General features: G+C 41.8%; 1 protein-coding gene across 1 annotated transcript in view; it reads left to right on the forward strand.

The window, feature by feature from the left end:
* AMFR (autocrine motility factor receptor) overlaps nucleotides 1-23,591 on the forward strand; it is a 29,908-nt gene that overhangs the window by 624 nt on the left and 5,693 nt on the right. Inside the window, exons 2-12 of the mRNA XM_065641165.1 lie at nucleotides 1,380-1,472; nucleotides 3,397-3,561; nucleotides 5,348-5,500; nucleotides 9,784-9,824; nucleotides 10,625-10,757; nucleotides 11,345-11,478; nucleotides 13,087-13,197; nucleotides 16,160-16,350; nucleotides 17,975-18,078; nucleotides 20,097-20,231; nucleotides 21,271-21,354. Of these exons, the coding sequence (XP_065497237.1) occupies nucleotides 1,380-1,472; nucleotides 3,397-3,561; nucleotides 5,348-5,500; nucleotides 9,784-9,824; nucleotides 10,625-10,757; nucleotides 11,345-11,478; nucleotides 13,087-13,197; nucleotides 16,160-16,350; nucleotides 17,975-18,078; nucleotides 20,097-20,231; nucleotides 21,271-21,354 (1,344 nt within the window). The remainder of the gene's footprint in view (nucleotides 1-1,379; nucleotides 1,473-3,396; nucleotides 3,562-5,347; nucleotides 5,501-9,783; nucleotides 9,825-10,624; nucleotides 10,758-11,344; nucleotides 11,479-13,086; nucleotides 13,198-16,159; nucleotides 16,351-17,974; nucleotides 18,079-20,096; nucleotides 20,232-21,270; nucleotides 21,355-23,591) is intronic.

Raw genomic sequence — 23,591 nt, forward strand, 5'->3', positions numbered from 1 at the left:
CGCGGCTGGCGGGCCACGGACGGGCTTGTTTCGTTATTGCTGTTTGACGGCTGCTCCCAGAATCGAGAGGGGGCTCCCGGGCCGCTGGGTGAGGAGAAGCGGCTCTGCGCGTAGGGAGGCGGGAGCCGGCGGCCCGGCTGCCCCCTCGGGTGTCAGCCGCCCTCCCCGGGCTGGGTTAGAGCCCGGAAAGTTCAGCCGGGTGCTTGTCCCTGAGCCTCCGCCTCTCGCCGCGGGTGGGTTTTGGGTGAAGCTCTTGGGCGCCTGGTGGGCGCTGCACCTGCGCTCCTCGGGGTGCCGTGTGCCCGGCTCAGCCAGAAACCGTCGTGAGAGAACATCAGGGTTTCAAGCCCCAGCTTTGCCGTCTTTTTTTAAAGTGACATTTAAAGTCGTGTGGGTAAGAGGAAGCATCCTCACCGTTTAAGGAAAAAAAAAAAAAAAAAACCAACAAAAAAAGTTTTCCATAGCTCTTTAAACCCAAACCTGGCAGTGGTATATAAATCTTGGCTCACTAATTTCTGTAGTTGAAATAAAGGCTCAACGAGGAGATATCAAAAACCTGGCTGAGCTGTTGCTGTTGAACTTCTATGTGTCTCTCAATCAAAGGTTGTATTGGTTGCACATCTGCTTTACAGCGTGCTTGCCTCCCCGAGCCACTGATTTTTGAATATACCGAACACATTCAGCCTGGTGAAACTCAGTCTCAGGGCCTTAAATAAAGAGCCCTGGAAAAACTGATTGTGTGTCCTTTAGAGAAATGACTGTGTGAGGCAGCTTCATCACCACCTGCTCCCCTTTTTTTTAGTGTTCTACGTAGGTCAAAAGTTAATTGCAGGTGTCTGTGTCAAATATGAGAAACAGTTTTCCTAGGCCCATGTATTCTACTTGCTGCTTTGCTTTAAAGTACTTTCCTGAGAAGGATTTAAGCCGTGTTGTTACAGAAGGGGTGTGTGTTATTCAGTATGTCTCAAGACAGCATCTGAATCTTTTTTCTGTAACAACAGATTCAAACTGGAGTTTTCTCATCTGTTAAACAAAATGAGCATCTTGGCGATCTCTAACTTTTGTCCCCATGTTCCTTGGTGCTAAGATTTGCTAATATATAAAAAACAATTTATCATGAAGAGGTATTTTTGTCTGTTGGATATGCTGGTGTATCAAACTGACCGTATTAGTATGTCTAGAAAAAAGTTAAGTGACTTATGAGCTATTGTATGTGTCTTGGAAGAGGCCAGGCTTAAATTTCACCAAAAAAAAGAGGCAACTGAAACTAGTCTGTGAACAATGGTAGGTTTTGTTAGACGCGTTCTTTTGCTTTCTCTCTCTCTCTGTTTCTAAATAGGGCAAAAGTATTTGTCGCTGACTGCTTTATTTCTTTGCAGGTACTAGTGAACACTGCCTGCTGTTTTCTGATGTTGGTTGCTAAGCTTATCCAGTGCATGGTGTTTGGTCCTCTTCGCGTCAGTGAGAGGCAGGTAAGACAGCCATTTGTTGCCTTGGATATCTGTGGTGTTTCATAATTTCTTGGTGTACGACTGGTTATGGAACTGCTTGAAAGTACACAAGAAAAATGAATTTTAGAACAACTTAAGTCTTACCATTATACTTCTTGCCTTTGAAAATGTTGTCCATTAAAAGCATACAGAAAAGAGTCTGCCCAGAAAACCCTTCACGGTTAGCTAGGATATCCACAGCCACAAGCTTCCAGTTTGTTTCTGAATGGAGCTTTTGCTTCTCCTTGTTGCTATCGTATTTTATAAACTTATAGTCAACTTGAAAATCCTGCTTCCTTAATGAACTTTTTCAGATTTCTTACAAGTGCACCCTCATTTCAGAATATTTATAAAGTGTTCTTCTCTACTCAGTTTGCATTGAGCAGCATTTTTCCATTGTTTCGTAGTTGGTTATCAACACTGGCAGGCTGAGCTCCTCTTGTACCTTGTTTTGTGCCTTGACTGCTGGAGAACTGTTTTCTATCCTCAGATAGGTGTGAATGGTTTATCTGCCCTCAGGTTTATGGGGGAATAGGCAGGCGTATGCCCAGAGAAGGGAGGTGAGCAGCCTGAAAAATCAAGCTGTTTAGTCCTGCTCTTGGGATAGGCGAGAATGTTTAAAAGTTTAGTGAGAGGGCTATTGAAGTCCAGGCTTTTTAAAAACAGTATCATGCAGAAGATAAAAGAAGCAGCAGTGGTTTGTATAGTATCTGTGTACTTTTTTTTAAAAAAAGAAAGGCAAATGTGTAAGTTGCTCTGTGTAAATACAGTAGCAGTGGTTTGAAGTATGTTCATTTTTTTTTTTAAGTGTGTAAATGCAGTTCTTTTGGAAAAATCAGGCCATGAGGATTTTTGACATGCAGAACTGAGGCATGTAAAACTTCATTAATAGCCATGGACCTCTCAAAGCCTATTGTGTTTGTGATTCATACCCCACAGAGCCTCCGAGTGAAGTGTATTAAAAACAAGTCACTCTCAAAACTGAATTGGGCCAGATTTTCTTTCCAGTCTGCGTTGACTGTAAGGATGTGGAATTTTAACCCGTGATAATTTTCAGGATATTCTCTACCCTCTTAAAAACTGAAGTGAAAAGCAGTAACAATGTGAATCCGTTTGCATTTGGACAGTAGGAATATGCTTCAGTTCTCATGTAAAGGAAAGCTGGTTATTAATATTGGCGAGCCAAAAATTGCCACATCACAAAGGAATTTGGGGCCTGTCTTAACTAAACTCCTGACGATTTCATCGTGTTCTTTAACAAAATATTTTATTTCATAAATTTTTTTTAATCCCCAACAAGCTGGCTTGCTATCTGATGCTTGAGGCCATCATGTTGTTTCTTTCATACTGTGCGTGTGTGGGATTTTTTTTTTTTTTATTGCTCATCCATCTCCTTCTCCACTGTAGGCATCGTGCTTTTTAAGAGCAGACTTTGTCATCTTTTCTTAATCATCTGTACTTTTTGTCAGGTTTTTGGAAGCAAGGTGCTAGGCTGTTTGGGCACCTTGTGTAACTAGCCGTGGCAGTTCTTCTAGCAAAGAGGACTTTGTGTTTGCAGCCCATTACATGTGTTGCTTGGGTGCGGAAAATCAAACTGAGATCAAACTTGGGTTGTGCTAAGTGCTGTTTTAGAAGGATGGCAGGAAACTACATTGTGTGCTATGTTGCACAGTTATGCTGCGGTGGTACAAAAGACTGGGTAGATACTAAGGGCCACTAATATTTCTAATATGTTTTTAATTCAGTAAGGGTAACAAATACTATTCAAGATGTGCATGCAGCAGGCTTTTACTAATGTATTGTCACATTTCTACCTCTATCTTTTTTTTTCTTTTTCCCTCGTTCTCTCCCTTGCATGTGAATTGCCAGTGCTTTCACTACAGTAACCAAATGTTTTGCTTTACAGCATCTCAAGGATAAATTCTGGAATTTCATTTTCTACAAGTTCATCTTCATTTTTGGTGTGCTGAATGTTCAGACAGTGGAAGAAGTGGTGATGTGGTGCCTCTGGTTCTCTGGACTTGTGTTTCTTCATCTTATGGTTCAACTCTGCAAGGATCGCTTTGAATACGTAAGTTTTGATTAAGGGCTGCCTTTTGGGACATGCAGATTCTGTTTCTGGTGTGGACACTGGCTTGTGGTTGGTTAGGAGCAGGTCATTTGGACCTTTTCCTCACCTGGCAGTGCTGAACACGCTTGCTTCAAAGTGCAATGTCAATCTTACTCCTTCAGTTTTCTCGTCAGACAAATGGAGCTGAAGATACTTATTTTCTTTGATAAATTGTTCCTTATATGTGCCCTGTAATTACTATTATATAACTGTGGGAGATGTTTTCCTGGCTCCCTTTAGTGAAGAAATCTTGACAAGAGAACATCCCTGGGATTGGTGGCCTTTGGGTCTGTTTGTGCAGATTTTGTGCGTGGGTTTCAAGCTCATTTATATCTACCAAATATTGACTGATGCTGTCTTTGCAATGTACGGTGCAACTTTCTCCATAAGCTACATACTACTTTCTGCTAATAGCAAGAATGAATTTAGTAGAGATGCAGAAATTGGAGGCTAGGCAAGGAAGAAGGAACTGGAATTTGAACAGTAAAACTTGTCCTTTAAACATCTGGAATGGACATGCATTTTCCTCAGCTCCTCTGTCCTGGAATAGAAGTTCGAACTAAGTTGAATCTGTGAATTTCTTTTTGGTAGTTCTGTGATTTGTGATTTTTTAAAACATTTTATTTTAAAGTTTTTCGTAATAACCAGTGAGGCTTGTTAATTCACGAGTAGCTAAGAACTAAACTTGAAACGAAATTGGTTGGGCTTTGGAAAATTGAGACAGAAGCGAACAAGGCAGTCATCTGCTATTTTTAGTATTGTTCAGAAAGCTGTTAAAGAGCAAAGCTCATGTGGGAAGAAATCGTTATTATATTCCTTCCACATTCAAAGCATGTATCGTAATTCCTTACTTGGACAAATGGTACTCGTGTGATCTGCCTTGCGAACTCAGGGGTATGTGAAACTGAACCAGATATAAACAAGGAAGAAAGAACTGTTGTAAAAACAAAACATGAGAGTCAACTTCATCAGTCAGACCAGAGTGAAGCTTTGGGCAACTCCTTCTTTCCTTGGCCTGTACTTCCCCTTCCTGCGCTGAAAATAAGGGGACGGACTACCTAAATACTTTGCCTCTTGGGTTGTCTTTGATTTGGACAGCCTAGGTGTAGCCTACTGTTAAGGTAGTTTAGAAAATTAGTATTCTATACATGCTACTGAATGAGACAGCTATTTTCAGTAGACTCTGTCTGGCCATCTTTAGCTGCAAGTTAAATTTTTGGGGGAGATGTCTCTTTCTTCCAGAAGAAAATGACATTGGAAGGACTAGAGGCTGGAAAATAAAACTGGATGAATTCAGGTCAGCTGTAGGGTGAAAAATTGGCAGAACAATTATGCTCATTGCTCAAAGACTGTGTATTAAAGTTAGATGTCTTTCTAAAACACATGTTCATCCTAAGCAGATGCCGTGGATTTGATGCAGAAACTACCATGTGAGAAGGTGTCTATGATTTTTATGCAGAGGTGATCTAAACATTAGACCAAATAATCCTAATAATCTCTCTGGCTTTAAAAGCCTGGTGAATGTAAATGACAGCGAGGTCAACAAGACTGAGATGTTGTGTGGTTTTAGCTTTATTCTGTATCATTTGTTACTGCATTGCATGACTGGGGTCGTGAAATTTGTTTTACTCTAGAAAGCCAAAAATTTTCCTGAATGAGGACTTGTTTGGTGAGGTGACTATGGAAGGCAGGGTGGATTAAGTACTCCTTTAAACCTGTTATGTATTTAAAGTGTTTTTTGTTGCAGCTTTCCTTTTCTCCTACCACACCCATGAGCAGCCACATCAGAGTCCTGACCCTGCTCATAGCCATGCTCCTGTCCTGCTGCGGATTAGCCGTCATCTGTGGGATTATTGGCTACACCCATGGCATGCACACGCTGGCTTTCATGGCAGCAGAGGTGAGACTTCCTTCATACGTGCTGTGGTTTCTGCTTTGCTTTTCATCCTTCACATGGGAGTAACATGGCACACGGTGGGTTTTCTTTTAGTTTCCCACAAGGAAGAAACTCCAGAGAAGCAAACAAGCCCTCGTCTGTTTTAGAGTAGCTGCCGGATCTGTGTGCTTTCTCTCTTTAGAGTTTAAGCTGTCAAAAAAAAAATCTTTGTCTCAGGAAGAGAATGAGAGGATAAATCCGTAAGATGACACTGAAATCACATGGCAGCCTGTGAAAAAATAATGCTTGTGCTTCATGAGCTTTGCAAGAAGGGTTATTTGAAATGGCCGCTAGAGAGATGGAGGGAGCGTATATGAAAGTGTAGTGTGCACCTCATCTTGTTTCTTTGAGGTTGTCTTTTCTATTTCATTCCTCCCAAACAGGAATGAGGCTAACATCCTTTCCTTAAGGCCTACTCGTGGGATTTGCTTGTGTTTGTTCAAAGAGATGCATTCTCAGGTGAGATGAGCAACTCATGTTTGTCATTCCTGAGCCCTTTGCAGTGTGGAGTAAACATCAATAGGTTTGTGGAGTGAACGTCAGTATGTTTTTGATGTTATGGTGGTGTTGTGGTTTAGCCCCAGATGGAAACTAAGTACCACACAGCCACTCACTCACTCCTCTCCATCCTACCAGAATCGGAAAAAAAAAAAAGGTGAAACTCTTGGGTTGGAATAAAAACAGTTTAACAGGACAGCAAAGGAAGAGGTAAACAACAACAATAAGAGAATATACAGGTGAGGAATACACAGTGCAATCACTCACCACCCACTGATGCCTAGCCCACTCCCAGGCAGTGATCCCCTCTCCCTGACCAGCTCCCTCAGTTTTATACTGAGCATGATGTCATTTCGTGTGGAATATCCATTTGGCTAGCTTGGGTCAGCTGTCCCACCTTCCTGTGAAGATTATCCCAGCCGAACCCAGGGCAGGTGGCTGGTTGTGCTCTGCCTGAGGAAGCTCTTAGTTCAGGTTACAAGTAGCATGTATGGTTTATTTTTCTTCTCCTATCTTGAATTCATACTTGGAGTTACTGAGGAGGAAAGAAAACAGCTGATAGGAGAATATGATGCTGGTCACACCACAGTTCAGTTATTTGTCAGTTCACTTTTCCCTAAATATGAGAATAAGCGAGGCCAGATTTGTAATTACACCATGGAAGGGTGTTGAAGATTTGTCAGTGTCTCTCGTAGGTGGGGTCTTGGTGGCGGTGTGTCTCTTATCTTGGCTTGGCAGATGGATTTATCAGCCTTGTACCAGCGTGTCGTAGGTTTATCAGGGAATGTTAAGATGCCAAAGTGTTCCCTCGTTAGCACCGCACCGTGTAGGCGTTTGGGGTTGCAAGATGGGACTCAGCTGTTTTGGTGAGAGCTGTTCTGTCTCCGTGTTAACGAAGGATGGCTCAGCCAGCAACAGTGCATGGTCCTTGGCCACAGCACCAGCTGGGGCGGCTGCCGGACAGCAGAAGAGCTCTGTGAGGAGCGTCTAGGAAATGGTCTCCTACCCTCGCTTGCAGCAGCTGGTGTTTGAAGATGCTCCTGGGCTGAGGGTTGGACAAGCCTTTTGGGTTTGATATCCTCACGTGAACTCTGGAAAGTTGTCTGATCGTTTATTGAACTCATTTATACTTTGGCCTCTGCAATATCTAAAGGCAACAAATTCCACATTTAACTTGGCTTTGTGGACACAAAGCTGTTCTGAATCGTCTGTCTGATAATGTCCGTGACTATCATCTAATACATTTATGTGAAAAACTGCAAAGACTCGTTCCCTGTTTACTCTTCTTCACACCGTTTGTGATTTTATAGACCTTCCTCTTGTTCCTCTTCTGAGTTTTCTTCCAAGCAAAAGAATTGTAGTTTGTTTAATCTCTCCTCCCATGAGGTTGTCTAATATCTCACCCTTTCCTGAAGCTTTTAAATATGCTGTACATGGGCTGGATGACCATAAGTAGTTTCCTTGATTTTAATACCTAGCACTCGTGTAAGTGGAATAAAACATTGAAGTTTCTTTCTGTACAGTTACTAGCAGTGACACCTCGTGGCAGTCCCCAAGCTCAGCAAAAAGCTTTAAATCTTGCAGACTAGAATGTTTTCCTGGTGATGGCTTGTGTGATGCTGTTCGAGAGGGACCCTACCAAGTGTATTCCATTAGAGTGTATTTAATTACCTTAAGTTACATTAGGCTATTCATCTTTCTCCTGACTCTGCAAACTGATTTCGCTTGGTGCTTCATGGTTTTCAAGAAAGCAATACAGATGTTTTTATTGGGTTCTAGTTGGGCTTCCCCTTGTTCTGTGTTGTTTGTCAGCATTTTCTATCTTGCAAAGGATGGATGTGAAATGTGAAATTGCCCAGAGTCGAATAAGGACAGTCTGTGTTTTTAAGTGAGCATTAAGGCTTTTTGGCTTAATATGTGGTATTTGAGAATTATAGTGTAGCAAGTAATGTCCAGTCTATCTTTGCACCTTTTTTATTGTAAGGAAGAATTACTCCATTCCTATAGCAGCTGTCCTCTGATCCTGTTTCATACATCTCAGCTAAGGCCATATAATGATACTGATACTCAAATCTTAGCATAGTACCTTACAGGTAACAGTATATTTTCCTGTGTAACTTCTCACGCCGCATCGATTATCTCAGGGTTTAGGTGCTTCCCAGTCGTGTGCTCATCTGCGTGACCAGTATCTGCTGGTACCGTGGAGTCCCTGGGTGATCAGTGTGTGTGTAGTGGAGCAGAGCAAGAGCTTTTGAGGTGCTGGCACTGAAAATGTCCTGCTGTCCATTTTAGAACCTCAGATTATGGAGATGTGTAACTTGTGATGCAATGTTGTACTTTCTGCAAAGTGTTTATTTTGTCAGAAGGCTGAAATGCGTTTCTTGAAACAGTTGAGGAACCAGAGACGAGTGCCTTGACCCAATCTGCACTAGCTCGTCGTTTTAATCTTGGTGCTCTTGCTGCCTCAGCACTAGCCAGGATAAATCATGTCTTGGCAACTTTTAACTTCTCAAAAGTCACAACGACTAGACTCTGCAGATTTCTGCCTGACAGATGTCTTCCTTATTGGAGACTTTATGCCATGTGTACTGTTTTAGGCACAGATTTGTGCTCAATGGCACATCCATCCAGCAGCTCAGGTCATCATTCTGTTTAGCCACTTACATGGTTAGAATTTGGATGTGTTTACTTTTCCTCTGTGGTCTGCCCAGAGTTTCTCCGTAGCCAAAAACCTCATGTGAACAAGATGTAGAATCTTTCTGGTACCCACATGCAGCGTAACAGGAGACAGAAGAGCGTCTCATTAACGTGCCTCGCAGGAGCACATAATGTGCTAATTTAACTTTTTAATGCAAGATGCTTGTGATGACAACAGAATGCCATGCTAGATGACGTGCTGTTATCTTCCTGACCTTTTTTTTTTTTTTGTTATTTGAATGATGTGTGCATCTTATCCTGAATCCCTTATGTGGATAAGAGATTGCACTGGTATTCAAATAGTCACAGCAGTAGTTACTTTAAAGCCAACTAGTAAACAGTTGGCAGATATGCTGGATATTACTAAGGGTTAAACATGCATAGAAGCATTTTAAGAATGCTTTTTACAGATGGAAAAATTAATTCAAACCAACTGTTTCGTTGCTATATTGGGAAGTTAGTGGTTTTGATACTTCTTCTGGGCTGTTTTTAATACTGGAAACAGTTCTTTCTGGTCATTTGTCTTTACACTTGTGATCTACTTACATTTCTGATATACTCAGGTTTTTTTATTTGTGCTTAGCCTAGAAAAGTAAGTATGATTAAAGAGAAGAGTTACTTTTGTAGCATTCACATCTTGGCAAAAGGGGTAAATTATTTGGAAGTGCTTCCATGGTTCTTCCTCAAATTCCTGCTTCTGTTCGGTTCTTCAGATTTTTCTTGAGCACTGGCATGAGGAAAAGTCGTTTGTGGGATTGTGGTCTCTACACTCAGTGATAAGAATAAAAAAACCGATGTGTCCTATGTAGTGGGGCAAAAAGTGAGACTTAACATTGATGCTAGTGGCTGCTCCAAGAGCATTGTGTGTTTGAAAGCAATTTTTTCTATATTTATTTATAAGCTTCATCTTTGTCACAGGTATTTTGTGCACACAGTCATCTATAGTGACTGTTGCTTCACAGGAACCCTTCACCTCTTGCCTTGGCACCACCGTCCCTGCCAGGATGTCGCTAATGTATCTTTTTTTTTTCTTTCCCCTGTCTCTTCTGCAGTCTCTTCTTGTGACAGTCAGAACTGCTCATGTGATTTTACGGTGAGTAGCTTATGTTTTGCAGGATGGTCATTCAGGAAGGTCGTGCATATAGCATTTGTTGGTTACAGAGGTGTATGTAGTTACCTTGTTGAATTGCAAGTGCATGTTTGGAGATGGACAAAGCTGGTTAACCTTATCCTGTACTATTTTTAAGCGTGAATTCTGTAATTCTTTTAGTGGGTAGCTTTAGTGGGTGCTGATGGCTTGAGGCACAGATTAAAATGCATCGGTGCTGCTGTATGAGAGTTGATATATACTACTTAATGTCATCCTACTGGGTTTCTTTTCAGATCTTAATCTCTAGACCTTTTGCTTTGAAAAAGCAGCATGTGCATGTATCTGTAATGCACACATGTATGCATATGTAGAACATGACATGTACCACAGAAGCTCTTTGTCCGAGTCACTATTGGCATTTCAGGTCTGTCACCAAGCTGTAATGCCTCACCTGAGAAACACCTCACACCCTGAAAAATGCGGGTCTATAGTCACTGTAATCCCGAGATTGGCTTCTGGTACTCGCAGGAGTTTTAAGCAAATGCTACATCTGCTCTGACAGCTGGTGGTATCTGTGATGCCAGTGTGGGCTAAGCATTGATTGCTTTTTGCCCTTTTAAAATGATGCTGTTTGAAACCAGGAACATTAAAAAAAGTCCCCTAGGAAAGCAGAGTGTGGGCACTGGGCTTAGGAAGGGCAAATAATCCATATCCAGAAGTTGTTTGAAAAATGGATGTTTGAATGTCAGAGGTGCTATTTAACAAAAAAAGATGGAATAATGTTAATTTCTGTGCTCTTGCAGATATGTAATTCATCTCTGGGATCTCAACCATGAAGGAACGTGGGAGGGCAAAGGCACTTACGTTTACTACACAGATTTCATCATGGAGCTAACCTTGCTTTCACTGGACTTGATGCATCATATTCATATGCTGGTATGAAATACTGGACATAATACTGAGCAAATAGATGGGCCTTAAAATAAAGCGTGCTGGGTATACGTATTTTATGTGGTTTTTTGCTTTGCTTATTTTAAGAACCAAATATTACAGAGAAGTTATTTAAGTAAAGAGGAAGATGTAGCATGGGGGGTTCTGGCATTCTTTCCTCCTGTGTAATTGGAGTGCTCACAAATAACTTTATTATGGACTATTAACTACTGTATAATTATCTATTTACTAGGTGTTTAATTGCTTTGTTATAGAGGAATATCAAACTGAATTATTTTCATTGGCAGCAGGGGACATTAAGCTGAACAGGACTGAATGCAATTTATCTTTATTACAAATGCTGTGCTGCTTATGTTATATCTGAAGATGTAACAACCAGTAATACTTATGGACATGTGTGGTTAGTTAGAGTGGTCTCAACAAAAGAAACATTCTTCAGTGCTAGTTTCTTGATTTCTTTTTCTTTTAAGACCTGATGCAGTTTCTTGCAGCAGCCTCTTGTTTCCCATGGCATTTGTTTCTAATCATCATTCTGGTTTTGGTTTTGTTGTTGTTTTTTTTTTTTTCCAAAGCTGTTTGGCAATATCTGGTTGTCAATGGCGAGCCTGGTGATTTTCATGCAGCTGCGCTACCTGTTTCACGAGGTTCAAAGAAGAATTCGGCGGCACAAGAACTACCTGCGTGTGGTTGGAAACATGGAAGCTCGGTGAGCCCCTTATTTGCTCTGGGATCTTGATGTGGATCTCAGAGAGAGGATCCTGATGAAGAAGTTGGGATTCTTTGACATTCCTTTGATACACAATAGCATGGTGTAAGCTGGAGAAATGCAATCTTGCAAATCTGGCTCTTAAGTCTTTACATTTAGGGTATGTTTTTACATGTTATTGGTTGCTGCGGAAACCCTTTCTGATTGTAAGAGATGTGTAAAGATCGACTTTTATAATAGCAGTATTACCGGTAACATATTACTGGCAACAAGTGAACTCCCCTGTCCAGTGTTGCTTCTCCTGTATTCTCTTGTAGACTCCCCTGGTGGGGTGACAAGCTCTGCAGAGCTCTGCCTGTTTCACTTGTCAGATATTGACTTTGGCTGTGATAGAAATAAATGCTTGTAATTTCATTAGGCCATACCATTCAGTTACTGCCTGAAATGAAGTCAAAGTATTAATTAAAACCTGCTCATCTTCATGTATTTATTAAACCCAAAGCCATCTCCAAACAGACTTTGTACTTGTAGTCGAGCTGAGAGCGCCTTGGGATTACTTTAGTCCATCCTGCTGTGGTGAGGCAATACAGAGAAATCAAGAGGCGTGCTAAAACCTAGTGTTGTGCCAGGTACACCTCTGATCCAATGTTTCGATGACTCAGCTACGTCCTTAATAAAACAGGGAGTTTTTCTGTACATCGCTGTACCGTTTTCATTGTGGACTTCAGTGGGTTTGGCTGGCTCTGCCAGCTGCTGTAGTCCAGATGGAGAAGACTGGTTTCTCTAGAAATTCCCAAGGTTTTCTTTGTGAAAAGTCATTTAATACCAGGTTGAGATCTGCATAATAAAGTTAATCCACAATGCATTGTTTATTTTCAGTAAGATGGAGCTGCTCAACCCCTTTAAGCTGCTCACAATGCTGTTTGAGTTGCAAGTGTCTCAGTCTGAGCAACTTAATGTGTTTTTGTCATTCTGACTGTTCTGGAAGAACCACATTCTTGCTTCCTCCAGAAGCTGGCAATGGCAGCGCTCTCCCTGCATTCGTGTAGTTGTTTTTCAGGTGTATGCCACACCAGCAGGGCTGTGAAATGTTATTATACCACTCATCTCTATATTGTCCGTGTTTGGGTACTATGTAGTAGAAAACCAAATCAAAGAGAAATGGGGGTGGGCAAAATCTGAGGCCAAAAGTAGTCAGACCATACATGCTTACGATCCCAATAAGACATCTTAATGGGTACGGCTATTAAAGCTCATTTAGAAAAATGACATATGCCAAATCCATACCGGTTATATTAATAATTTGAGGTTCTCAGCTTAATGATTGTACTTCTTGAAAGATACTAAGTCAAAGCTTTTTGAACTTAAGATGGATGCAGAGGTGTGCAAAAAAAAAGTGCCTGTAAGAAGTCATGGGAGTGATGTGTGTTTGTGTCTTTGCAGTGTGAGTTTGAGTTATGGAAAAAACAGCAAACGGGCTGGCACACCTCTCCCAGGGAAAAGTTAATGTGGAGGAAAAGATTTTCTCAGTGTGGGATTCTCTAGCCAGGAGGCCACGCAGAGCTGATGTAATCATTACTCCCATCTCTTCCTTTTTCTTCTTTGTAGGTTTGCAGTTGCAACACCAGAGGAGCTAGCAGTCAATAATGATGACTGTGCCATTTGCTGGGACTCCATGCAATCCGCACGGAAACTCCCTTGCGGCCATCTCTTCCACAAGTACGTTCCTGGGGCTGGACGGGGACACCTGGCTGTGGCAAGGAGGGGATATGTGGGCATGTCTGGGAGTTACAGCAGGATGACAAGTACTGAACCGTCAGCAAAGCTGTGATTGCTGACTGCCTGGGTCATCTGGGTCTGCCTGGAATAACAAAGTATAAATCATGTTCACTTCAGTCATTTTCATGTTTGAGATGTTTCACCCGGTGCATTTTTTTTTTTCCCCCTGAAACTAAGAATATGCATCTTGTCAACTAATGGGTAGATAGCATGGTGTTATGGTATCTTAGTTGTAAGTCTGTGCCCTGCTTTGCTGTGTAACTGGTAAAGCACACTCTTTTCCCACTTTTGTTATCCTATCCGTTACCTCTTCCGTGCGGGTGTGTTAGGTGAGGAAGAAAAATTGGAGTCAGATCCTTAAGTCCCTTTCAGATATCAGCTTTAAAGAGAAAACAGGGAATATTTTTATATGGCGTATCCTTGCATGGTGATGAGTCCTCCAGGACAGTGGTGGAGACCAGGTCTGATTGCATGATTTCATAGGGGGGTGAGTCCATCGGGCCTGTAAAAGGGGTTAACCAAATCAGCTGAAGATGTCCCTAAGCAGCTGGTAGTTGGAACTGGGAGGCTCTTGGCCAAAGGATCTCTCTATATGCTGTTTCTTACGCTCACTCAGTAGGGAAGAGCAGCAGATGCTTGTGGAGACAATGTGCTGAGCTAGATGCACCTTTTCTTAGATCATTTTTAGCAGTGCTTAAATTTTCATGCTTATGCTTAAAAATGAAAGAAGATATGGGATCAGGAGCTTGTGAAGTACCATATGATTTACATGCACGGTCAGTTAAATTGTCCCTGTGGTGTCATATGAGCAAGTTATTTTCTGCAAATAGCTTTTTGCTTTTTCTGGTAACTGTCAAACCAGAAGTTATAATCTGTGTGCTAATTTGTTGTCATTTATGACAAACCTTGCCATAAATATTTGTCTGTGTTCCAAGAAGTCTCTAATGAGATAATGTGTCCCTGTAGCAGAATCTCCTCTTCCAATGCTTCTGAATAGTATGAATATTTAATCACTTACTGAGCACTTGAGAAGCCCAGGGTCTTCTCTTCAGAAAGTTGTTTTCTCTGTATCTAAAAGGATCTTTTTGTATTTTTTTCTGAAGCTGAGTTACACTTACCTCCTTGGTGCATTTAGGGAGGGACCATGTTACAGTGGATGACTTAAGCTTGCATATAAAACCAGATGTAATTAATAACCTTATTTACAACCTAAGAGTGGTTTGTCTCCTCATAAAAGCCACTGGTGTTTTTGTCAATAGGCTAAACATTGTGTCCATTCTCAATTACAGGGGAATTTTTTCATAGCCATTTATTTGGAGTAGAAGAGATGGCAGAAGGGAAAATTCATGTTGCTGAGATCATCTCTGTGCCTGAATATTAAGAAGTTTAACGGGAGTGGGTGTCTGAATCTTTTAGGCTCTGTTGAAATGATCTTTTAGGAAGCAATTTCAAAAGATTTTTTTCTCTGAAGCGTTGCCAGCCTTGACCTGTTGTCAGTCATCCTTCTGCTGAGGTGCTGTAGGTGACTGAACCCTTCTGCCTGTGTGGTACAGGATGGTATCACCACGGCTGGATGCTGCAAACCTTGAGGGTTTGGTGCTGATTCAGGCTGAAAGGGCTTTGTGTCCATTCCAGCACCGCAGCGGTTGAGGAGCAGCCGTGTGGTGAGAGCTTCTGTCTGTCCGGGTGTTTCACGAATGACCTTTCAAGTACAGCTCTAGTACAGTCTGAGTTTGCTGTGTGCAGGGTGGTTTTGCAGTGCTGAGCTGTGCTGATGACCAGGGTGGTGGAAGATGGTAGAATTTTACTGTAGTGTCTTGGTTGTTTCTGGGAAACCCATCACTGGACTTTCTAAACATGCTGTGTATCCCTCCATTTAAATATGATGGAGACCACATTGGTGATATGTCTATACGCTACAACTTTAGGAATTGTGCAGGGCACTTGTGTCCTTCACTTTGCTATAATCCTGCAATTAGGACTTTTTCCTTGCTGTGTTTGCCCAAACCTGTGATCTCTGCCTTTACTCTGTTTGCACATACACAATTTGGGAAACAGGTTTATTTTACTTTTGAAATGTCTCTACCTTTCCAAAGTGTTTTGAGACCTTCTGCTGGAAAAAAAACCAACCTACACCACCACCATCCTGCAAGTGTAAAGTACACGTTGTAGTACTGACATATGTTCAGTTCTGTGAAATTCAGTTCTTCCATACTGAAAAATAGGTTTAACGTGCCAACAAATACCACAACAAGGTCATATCGGTCTGAATCAAAAAGGAGGTACAGCTCTGAGTGGTGAAACCTGCATTTCAAACAGCTCTCACTTTCTGCAAGACAGCAGATGTTCAGAATTAAGTGAACATTGGAATGTCACAGCACTGGTTAGTTAATAAATCTGTTCAGAGAGCTCACAGAGTGGTGATTTGGGTATTGATATTTTTGAAAAGATATTTGAAAAACCTTGGAGGCGCCATTGCCACATCATCCTGGCAGAACTGCTATGAAAATGTGTCAGTATATTTTACATGATTGTCCACTGGTTTTTGTCCTTTTTCAGATGGGGATGGTGAGACAAGAGAAACATTTTGTTTCCCCTTCCAGGCAACACTTGCTTGTTCTGAGCTAGAGAGACAACAAAATTGGAGAGTGTTTTAAGTGATAAATCTGCATGCTTGTTTATAAAATGTGAACACTTGAGTATTTTCAGCTGGAAGATATAAGAACACTGTGCCAGAGTCATCAGGAGTTCATCAAGTGTACCTCACAAATTACCTCTGAGCAGTCCATGTGCATTGTTGATGTTCTGTACAGAATATGCTACAGCTGCTTGATGTACTCATCATACTGATGTCTTGGAAAAATGCTGCAAGCTCACCACGATATTACTGTTTTCCTGTCAGCTCATGCCTGCGGTCCTGGCTGGAACAAGACACATCTTGCCCCACCTGCAGAATGTCTCTTAATATCACCGACAGCCACCATGTGCGGGAGGATCACCAAAGGGAAAATCTGGATGAGAACCTGGTCCCTGTGGCAGTAGCAGAAGGCAGACCACGCCTGAACCAGCACAATCACTTCTTCCACTTTGACGGTGAGCTCGGCAGATTTGACACCCGCTGCTGTTGCCCAAGTAAACGAAGGGAATTCTGTCTGTATTTCATTTGAAATTTAAACTGCGCCTCTGCTTGTGTTTGTCAAACACATCTGTTTCTTACAGTTCTTTTGCAAGAGCTCAGGTAAGTGTCTCTGAGGTTGTCCAGCGCTACAGAGATTTCTTGAGACTTTGTACAAGTGCTCCCTTTTCCGTGATTTATTGTGGTTAGCAGCTTTAATGCTGGCATTTATTCGTTGTATGCCATGTTGACCAACAGAATGGGAAATTCATGTGTCTTAGTTTGTTACCGGGTGGTTGGTTAATCTGTGACAGTCAAAGAGAAAAAAACCCACAACTATACGGTACTGTCTAAAAGTTGATCTTTCCTCTATCTGTAGCTAATGTGAGGTTGTCAGATGTCCATTACCACTCAATTTGCAAGAAAATTGCAATGCTTGGTTAGGTGCAGAAGTCTGCAGAAGCTTTCTTTTAGAAGGAATCATGTAACCAGAACAGTTATACGTGTATTTTTTTCAGTGGGGTGTTGTAAGTACTCACAAAGCAGATGGGATTTCAGACCATGGTGAGTTCTGTGCGTGCAGACTAGTTCTGTAAGAGACAATTTCTGTTGCTTATCTTTGGATTTTTTTTTTTTTCATAGTTTTGGTATTAGTGTGTACTTGTCTTCCACAGTTTCCCAGGCTTTTGATGGCAGTCTTGTTGCTTCTCAGTAGGTTTCACCAGTGCAAATACTCAGCTTCGGGCTCTGTCCTTGTGGAGCTCCCATGATGTAGCTGAGATGCTGCAAACTTACACAGTGACTGTGTGCAGCTTTTGCAATCTTTGGAGGTTGTCAGAGGAGAATAATGAACAGAGAAGGGTCAGACGTTTCTAGGTACACTGTGACTGGCTGATAGATTCATGCATGGCTCCCCCTTCTGGGGGAGGATGTTTGTATTTACAGTACCACTCTGGTTTTGAACAGCTGTCCTCCCCAGTGCTCTCCTGTGGCTTGGAGATCCACAAAATTACTGTGGAGATAGAAGAAGTGACATAGAGCAACCTCTGTGTTTATTTGAAAGGAAGCGCAGGAGGAGAGCCAGCCGCGCGCCTTGCTCTGTTGAGCACACAATTGCAGCAGCAGTCGCTTTGTTCGGTTACTCCGTGTCCTTTTGTAGTAATATTTTCTCAGTGATGCTAGCCCCGTATAGGTGACCCATTTTGGGACCAGATGTAGCCTGTTTAGAAGGTGGCCTGTTTTCAGTAAAATTGCTGGAGTTATTAATGTATTCCAGACCTGAATTTGGCTCTGGATTATTTTAATTTTCCCTTTAATGGGGACATTAAAACAAGAAAACAAGGATGTGGTGTTTCCTGATCCTCGTCTGGCCCTCAGACTGTTAAACCACTATGACAGAGTGTTTGAAGAGACTGTCAGCAGTTACTGGTTCGCTCCAGCCGTCTCCATGTTTGGGAGATGTTAGGGATGGATTGCACTGCAGAACTCCCTGTATGTACCTTGTGGAAATATGAAGAGTTATGTTAAATACACGTAGAAGTACTTTGCCTGCAGAGAACCTCATCTTCTTGCTTGACTTTCTTGGTGATTTCTTATTCTTAGGCTCTCGGATTGCCAGCTGGCTGCCCAGTTTTTCGGTGGAAGTGATGCATACTACAAACATCCTCGGTATCACACAAGCCAGCAACTCCCAGCTGAATGCTATGGTAAGGCTGCTTTAATAGTCTGCGCCTCAGCCTTCCTCTTTTTGTTGTGGGGAGAAAGATACATGTGGATGGAGAACATAACAGGGAAGTCAGAACAGTGTTTAGATGTTACAAGAAAGCTATTTTTTTTGAGTGAGAGAAACTTTATTTTAGTGAAGTTAGGGCTGTACGTTGGTTCAAGTGTGTAAACATAAAAGAACAGGTCTGGAGGTAGGTAAATGAGAGAGAAAAATTACATGTACTTTCTGTGTAGGTAGACAGACTTTTTCTCAACTTGCTTAGTGCAACTTCTTTAGCGTTTTCTTTAGTAATTTTCTTTACTCATAACTTGTGGTCACAAAGGGTGTGAGTCTATAACCAGAGAATTTAGCTGTTGGTCTAGTGGTAACTGATCAAACGTATTCTATAGCTTTTGATTTTTTTAGTATTTATTTTTAATCGCACTGAGCTCCAAGATAGCTGTTTCTGTTTGAGTGTCTTGTCAGTGTGAGATGAGGCTCTCTGTAGCACAGTCGACTTTTGCTGATTCATCATGATGATAGGAGCGTTGAGGATGAAATCCCAGGTTTGTTGACTTCATACATAAACACTAATGCAGTACAAAAAAGAGAAGGGTATGGCCTCGTGAAACACACTTAGTACATTTAGTTTGAGAAGTGATGTTTCTTGTGAGTTCTTAAAGCTGCTGTGTGCTAGAGCACGTTAATAAATATTCAGCGAGGTATCTTACGAAAGTAATGACATTTTCTGAATGCGAGGTCTCTCCCATAGCCTTCACAACTGTTTAAGCCTCAACAGGATAAGGCCACGATTTTTAGGGGGTCTGAGGCAGGGCGGGTAGGGAGCAGTGAGGTGTAGGCAGATGATAGACTAGTTAAATATGCAGAAACTCTCCATCTAAGGCCAGTTTCGTTCTTCTTTTACTTGACACAGTGATGTAAACAGGCTTTTGTTAAGGATGAGTAATGATTTCATAGCAGTGTGTATGATTAAAAGTACAGTAGCAAATTATATGAAAATTCCTGCTGTAATGGAAAGGCCTAGGTTAGCAAACTATAAGTGTGTTACACATTTTTAATAGAAAATAAGTGAAATTCTCCTTTGTGTAACTGAATAAAAACCTAGGGAAGTATTTTGAGGGAGAGGCCAGAGGCTGAAATGCTAAATTGGTCATTTTGGTCACAAGATAGTACAATGGAGAGTTAGGTTTGCTGTAGCTGCTTGTGTTTGAGCTCACTGTCAGCTGGTGTGTAGTTTTCGCTTTGCTCTCCAAACTCCTTCCACCTGTCTTTTCTTACTGTGGTGGTTTTCATTGCCCCTCCCATAGCTTTCAGCATTAGTTAAAATATAGATTTTAGCCTTTAATGAAGTCTAGCTGTTGGTCCCTAAAAGCATATTTTTTGTCTACCCTGTTACTTTTATTAATATCTATTTAATTTGGATATTATTTAAGTAACTTGAAATTCAATAGTAACAGTTCCCTAACAACTCGGTTTAATTTACTTGAGCTTTCAGACCCTATTAAACTGATTTGTAGGCAGGGTGGCTGGAGAGAGTAGGTTAAAAAAACTTATTGCACTTGTCCTTACCAGCACTATTTCGGAACCCATCCGGGGTAAAGAAAAATATATATTTTTTTCCAGTGTTGATCTAATTTCAGTCACTCATGTGAATTTATGTAGATCTTTATTAAAAAGGCTATCATAAAAAGAGGGTCGGGAAGCTTATGAAACCTTTGTGCATCTACAAGCACTGTTCAGGAAACTAAATTTTCAGGACCATGTGGTGTCTTCACAGGAGTTGCAGTTGCTGTTGGCTTCAGTGGAGTCAAAACATTGCCCTGTAAACCGATGCCAGCATGGGTTTTCTTTTTCTCGTTTTTCTTTCTGCGTGTGGGTTATCATATCATAAACAGCAGCTTTGAGCTGTTCATTTTTAAAATCTCCTTCTGTCAAGATACTTCCCAGCTAACTTTTGTGTCCTGCTGATACTGACTGTATTGACCTTGTTTTCTCCAGGCCCATCAGATTCAGGAGATGTTCCCTCAGGTTCCTTATCACGTAGTTCTCCAGGATCTGCAGCTCACCCGGTCCGTAGAGATCACCACTGACAACATCCTGGAAGGGCGCGTCCAGGTACCTTTCCCCACGCAGGTAAGTCATCAGACTGCGCGCCTAAAATAACTGACTTTCTTAATTATCACAGAACTGAACCTGTTAATAATGAGTGAGGGTAACGGAGTAAATTCAAGCACTGGTGAATCCAGCTTAGCTTAATGCAATAGTATTCTTCAGATAGGAAGATGTTGTAGTCGGAAGCACCAAACCGCTTTCGGCAATCTAGTCTATGTTATATCTCCATGTTGCAACATCTGACTCAACTGGAAGGTCTCGCAGTGGTGTGTGATTGAGGTATACGCATCTGTTCCTTGCTGTGAACCTTAGAAGGTGACCTTTTAATATATTAGGATGTGTCTCGAGTGTGCTTTAGCATACAGGGTATTTTCTTTATGAAGGAAAGTCGGGGTGTATCACCTGTGCCCTACAACTTGTCCCTGATTGATGTGGTTGGACTGCAGGATGCACGAAGTGCTCGCCTAGATAGTTTCAAAACGTTATATTGTGCCAAATTCTAGTTAAAAACCCCCAGGATTTCTTTTTTCTTTGTTTAAATCTCTGTAGATGTAGTATATTCAGTCATGTAGCAAAAATATATTGAAAATGTTCTAGCTAGACTAGAGAAAAATATTTGCTCAGTTAAAGCAGCTCTTCTCAGTCACTCTCGTGCAAAGCCTTTAGAACATTTCCAGTTGATTTCTCTGCTGACAGATAATTGAATTGTACCACTTAGGAAGGTTTTCTGCAAAGAAAGTAGTCAGCAAAATGATGCCTTGTCCTTAATTAATGACAGCGGATTTCAGTAGAGCGGTCTGGGGAGTATGTTCCTGTTAATAAGAATATTGAATTCTCGTTCTGTGCACATCAGATAGTACTGTTATCTGGAGTCTGCGTGCGGAGAAGCAGAGAGAATTCTCTTTCAACACAGTGCACTCTGTGTATTGCTAACTTATCTGTTTCTAAATTGAACATAACGCATGACGTTGCAGAAGGCAGAGTCTGAATGCGTTCAAACAACTCGTTTTTGTTTTGCCATTTTGCACACTGTATTAAACCCACAATGTTTGCATTTCAGCGTGCAGATAGCATTAGACCTGCGTTGAACAGTTCTGTGGATCGGCACAGCACTGATCAGGAGGACACTGAAACTGTCACTCAGGTAATTTGGCATCAAAATGGGCAAAAAAGCACAAGTAGAAGCTGCATGGACAGATTGGTTCTGTATGAGGTCAGGTTGCAAAGAATTACCTGCGTGCTTTTCTTTTTGCTCCTTGAAGGAAAGTGTTCTCAAGTGGCACAAAGAACAGAAGGAGATCACGTCTCTGTTCGCATCTGGTCAGGCCCGTGCCCATCTGTGGAATATGAAGAGCAGGATGCTTTGCTCTTCCCCTTCCTCTTCCCCTTCCCATCCTGTACATCTCCAGACACTTCCCTTACAATGAGTTAGTATTTATCTTCTGGGTATAAGAATTATTTTGTGTTTTGGAGGAAGCACTTGGAGACATCGGGAACATTGGTGTGAATAGAGTGGGATAACAAACAAGACCAAGAGATAACAACCTTTTTACATAAAAACCACAATAATGGGTTTTGCTGTTCTTCACTAAGGGCTTTATTAAGCAGCATGTGCTAACTAAAATGTGGCAGGAAGAAAAAAAATCATCCCGTGAGCAGAATAAGGTTTCATTCCACTTTTGTTTTCCCTGACTGTAGTAGCAAAATTGTGAGGGTTTCTGTTTTATACTCCTCCCTTTCTGTTGGCCTAGAAAGAGAATGAATTTGTGAGGTGTGTGACTTTCTGCCTCTGCAACCTTTAATAACCTAAATAGCCAACCTGTTACTCACCTGCAGTTGAACTGTGGCAGTTGCCTCGTCAGCAGGTTGCAAGACAGGAGAAGATGTCATTTGGTTTGACCCTGCAGTTGAGGCTGAAGAAGAGGTGATGGGGCTTGGTACCAGTGTTTGATAAGAGCCTGGGGTAGCAGGTGTGGAACTGCAGGAGTGAAAATCTTGATTTAGGTCTAGCAACTCTTTAGTGACTTTTTGGCTTAACTTGAAGGTTTTGGTTTTCCTTGTTCTTTATGAGTAAAACCTCTCTTTCTGCAAATGGTATCTAACTCGTTCTCCTTAGTTTGCTACTGCTTCAAATCTCACTTTGAATGATTGTGTTGCTGATCACCTGCCTGCCTGGTGCTGCCCGTGTCTCTGTCCTTCCTTCTACAGAACCTGAAAAACCTGGGAGCAGTGTTCATGCGTCACGTCCTCGAACACATGTTCTCTGATGATGTGTTTTAGTTGGAGCGAACGGCAGTTTGGACAGAGACTTGTGTTTTTTGTTTTGTGAAATAGCACAGGGATAGCCTGAAGATACATCAGGAGTTGTGCATTTCCTGCAGCGGAGCAGGGCTGCCAGTGGCTGTGCCTGTGGAACAAGCTGGTGTCCTCTGTGCAGGTTTTCCCGTCTGGATATTTACTGTGCCAAATGGGATTCATAGGCAAAGGCTGAAGTGGGAGACTGAGACCGCCGTGCACCCAGAAAAACTTGCTGCTGGGTAGTGTGGTGAAAGCTCCAGTTGCTGCTGTCCTCCTCCTGCCTCGTAAATGCTTGGTGCATTTAGTGTCTAGTTCATCTGGCTTCAGACAATCAGATCACCCTTGTTACGCAGCCACAGAGCTCTGCCCAGGAGTCCATCTCGCTCACCTCCCTGCTATCTATAGTATTTCTACTGTGGAGAGAAGACTCAGGAGCCCAGGGGTGTCCTTCCTCTAGGAAACTCCTGTTGCTTTGTGTCTCTTTGATTTCAGTTTTTAACTGAGCAGCTGGTGTATTGTAGATGTTCTTTTTCTTCTTGCCAGAAGAATATGTTGCTGTAGTCAGTTGAACTCTCGTCTGTGTGGAAAGGTCTAGCAGAAAACAAGCTACTTTAGCAGGTTGCACTTGATTTTTAAGAAGCTTTTTAAATGCAAGTGGGAAGAGACATAAGAAGCCGTCATCATCTCCTCTGGGTGAGACTTGAATTTACAGATAGTGGATAGATGTGACTTCACACCTTATGACACGGTCCCTGAGAAAGACTGTGGCAGCTCTAGTTGCTTTGTGCTGCAGCCTTAGAGTAAGTTTTACAAGCGCTCCATCTCTTTTCTTTTTTTTTTTTTTTTTTTTTTTAAATCAACATACTTACAGAGAATCTTTATAGATCTCCAACAGCAAGTGCCAGGCCCATTGGAGTTCTGTTTGTTAGAAATAGCACTTAGGGGAGTAAACATGCTCAAAAGCACCCTTCTTCTTGAGTAGCATAGGTTTTCTTCTGTGCCATATATCAAATGGCTTGATTCTATCTAGAATTCAAAGATGTTAAACTAGGGATGACTGTTCTTTGTTTCCCCCCACCCCCC

The sequence above is a fragment of the Caloenas nicobarica genome, chromosome 9 (genome assembly GCF_036013445.1).
Source record: "Caloenas nicobarica isolate bCalNic1 chromosome 9, bCalNic1.hap1, whole genome shotgun sequence".
In the NCBI taxonomy this organism is placed as follows: Eukaryota; Metazoa; Chordata; class Aves; order Columbiformes; family Columbidae; genus Caloenas; species Caloenas nicobarica.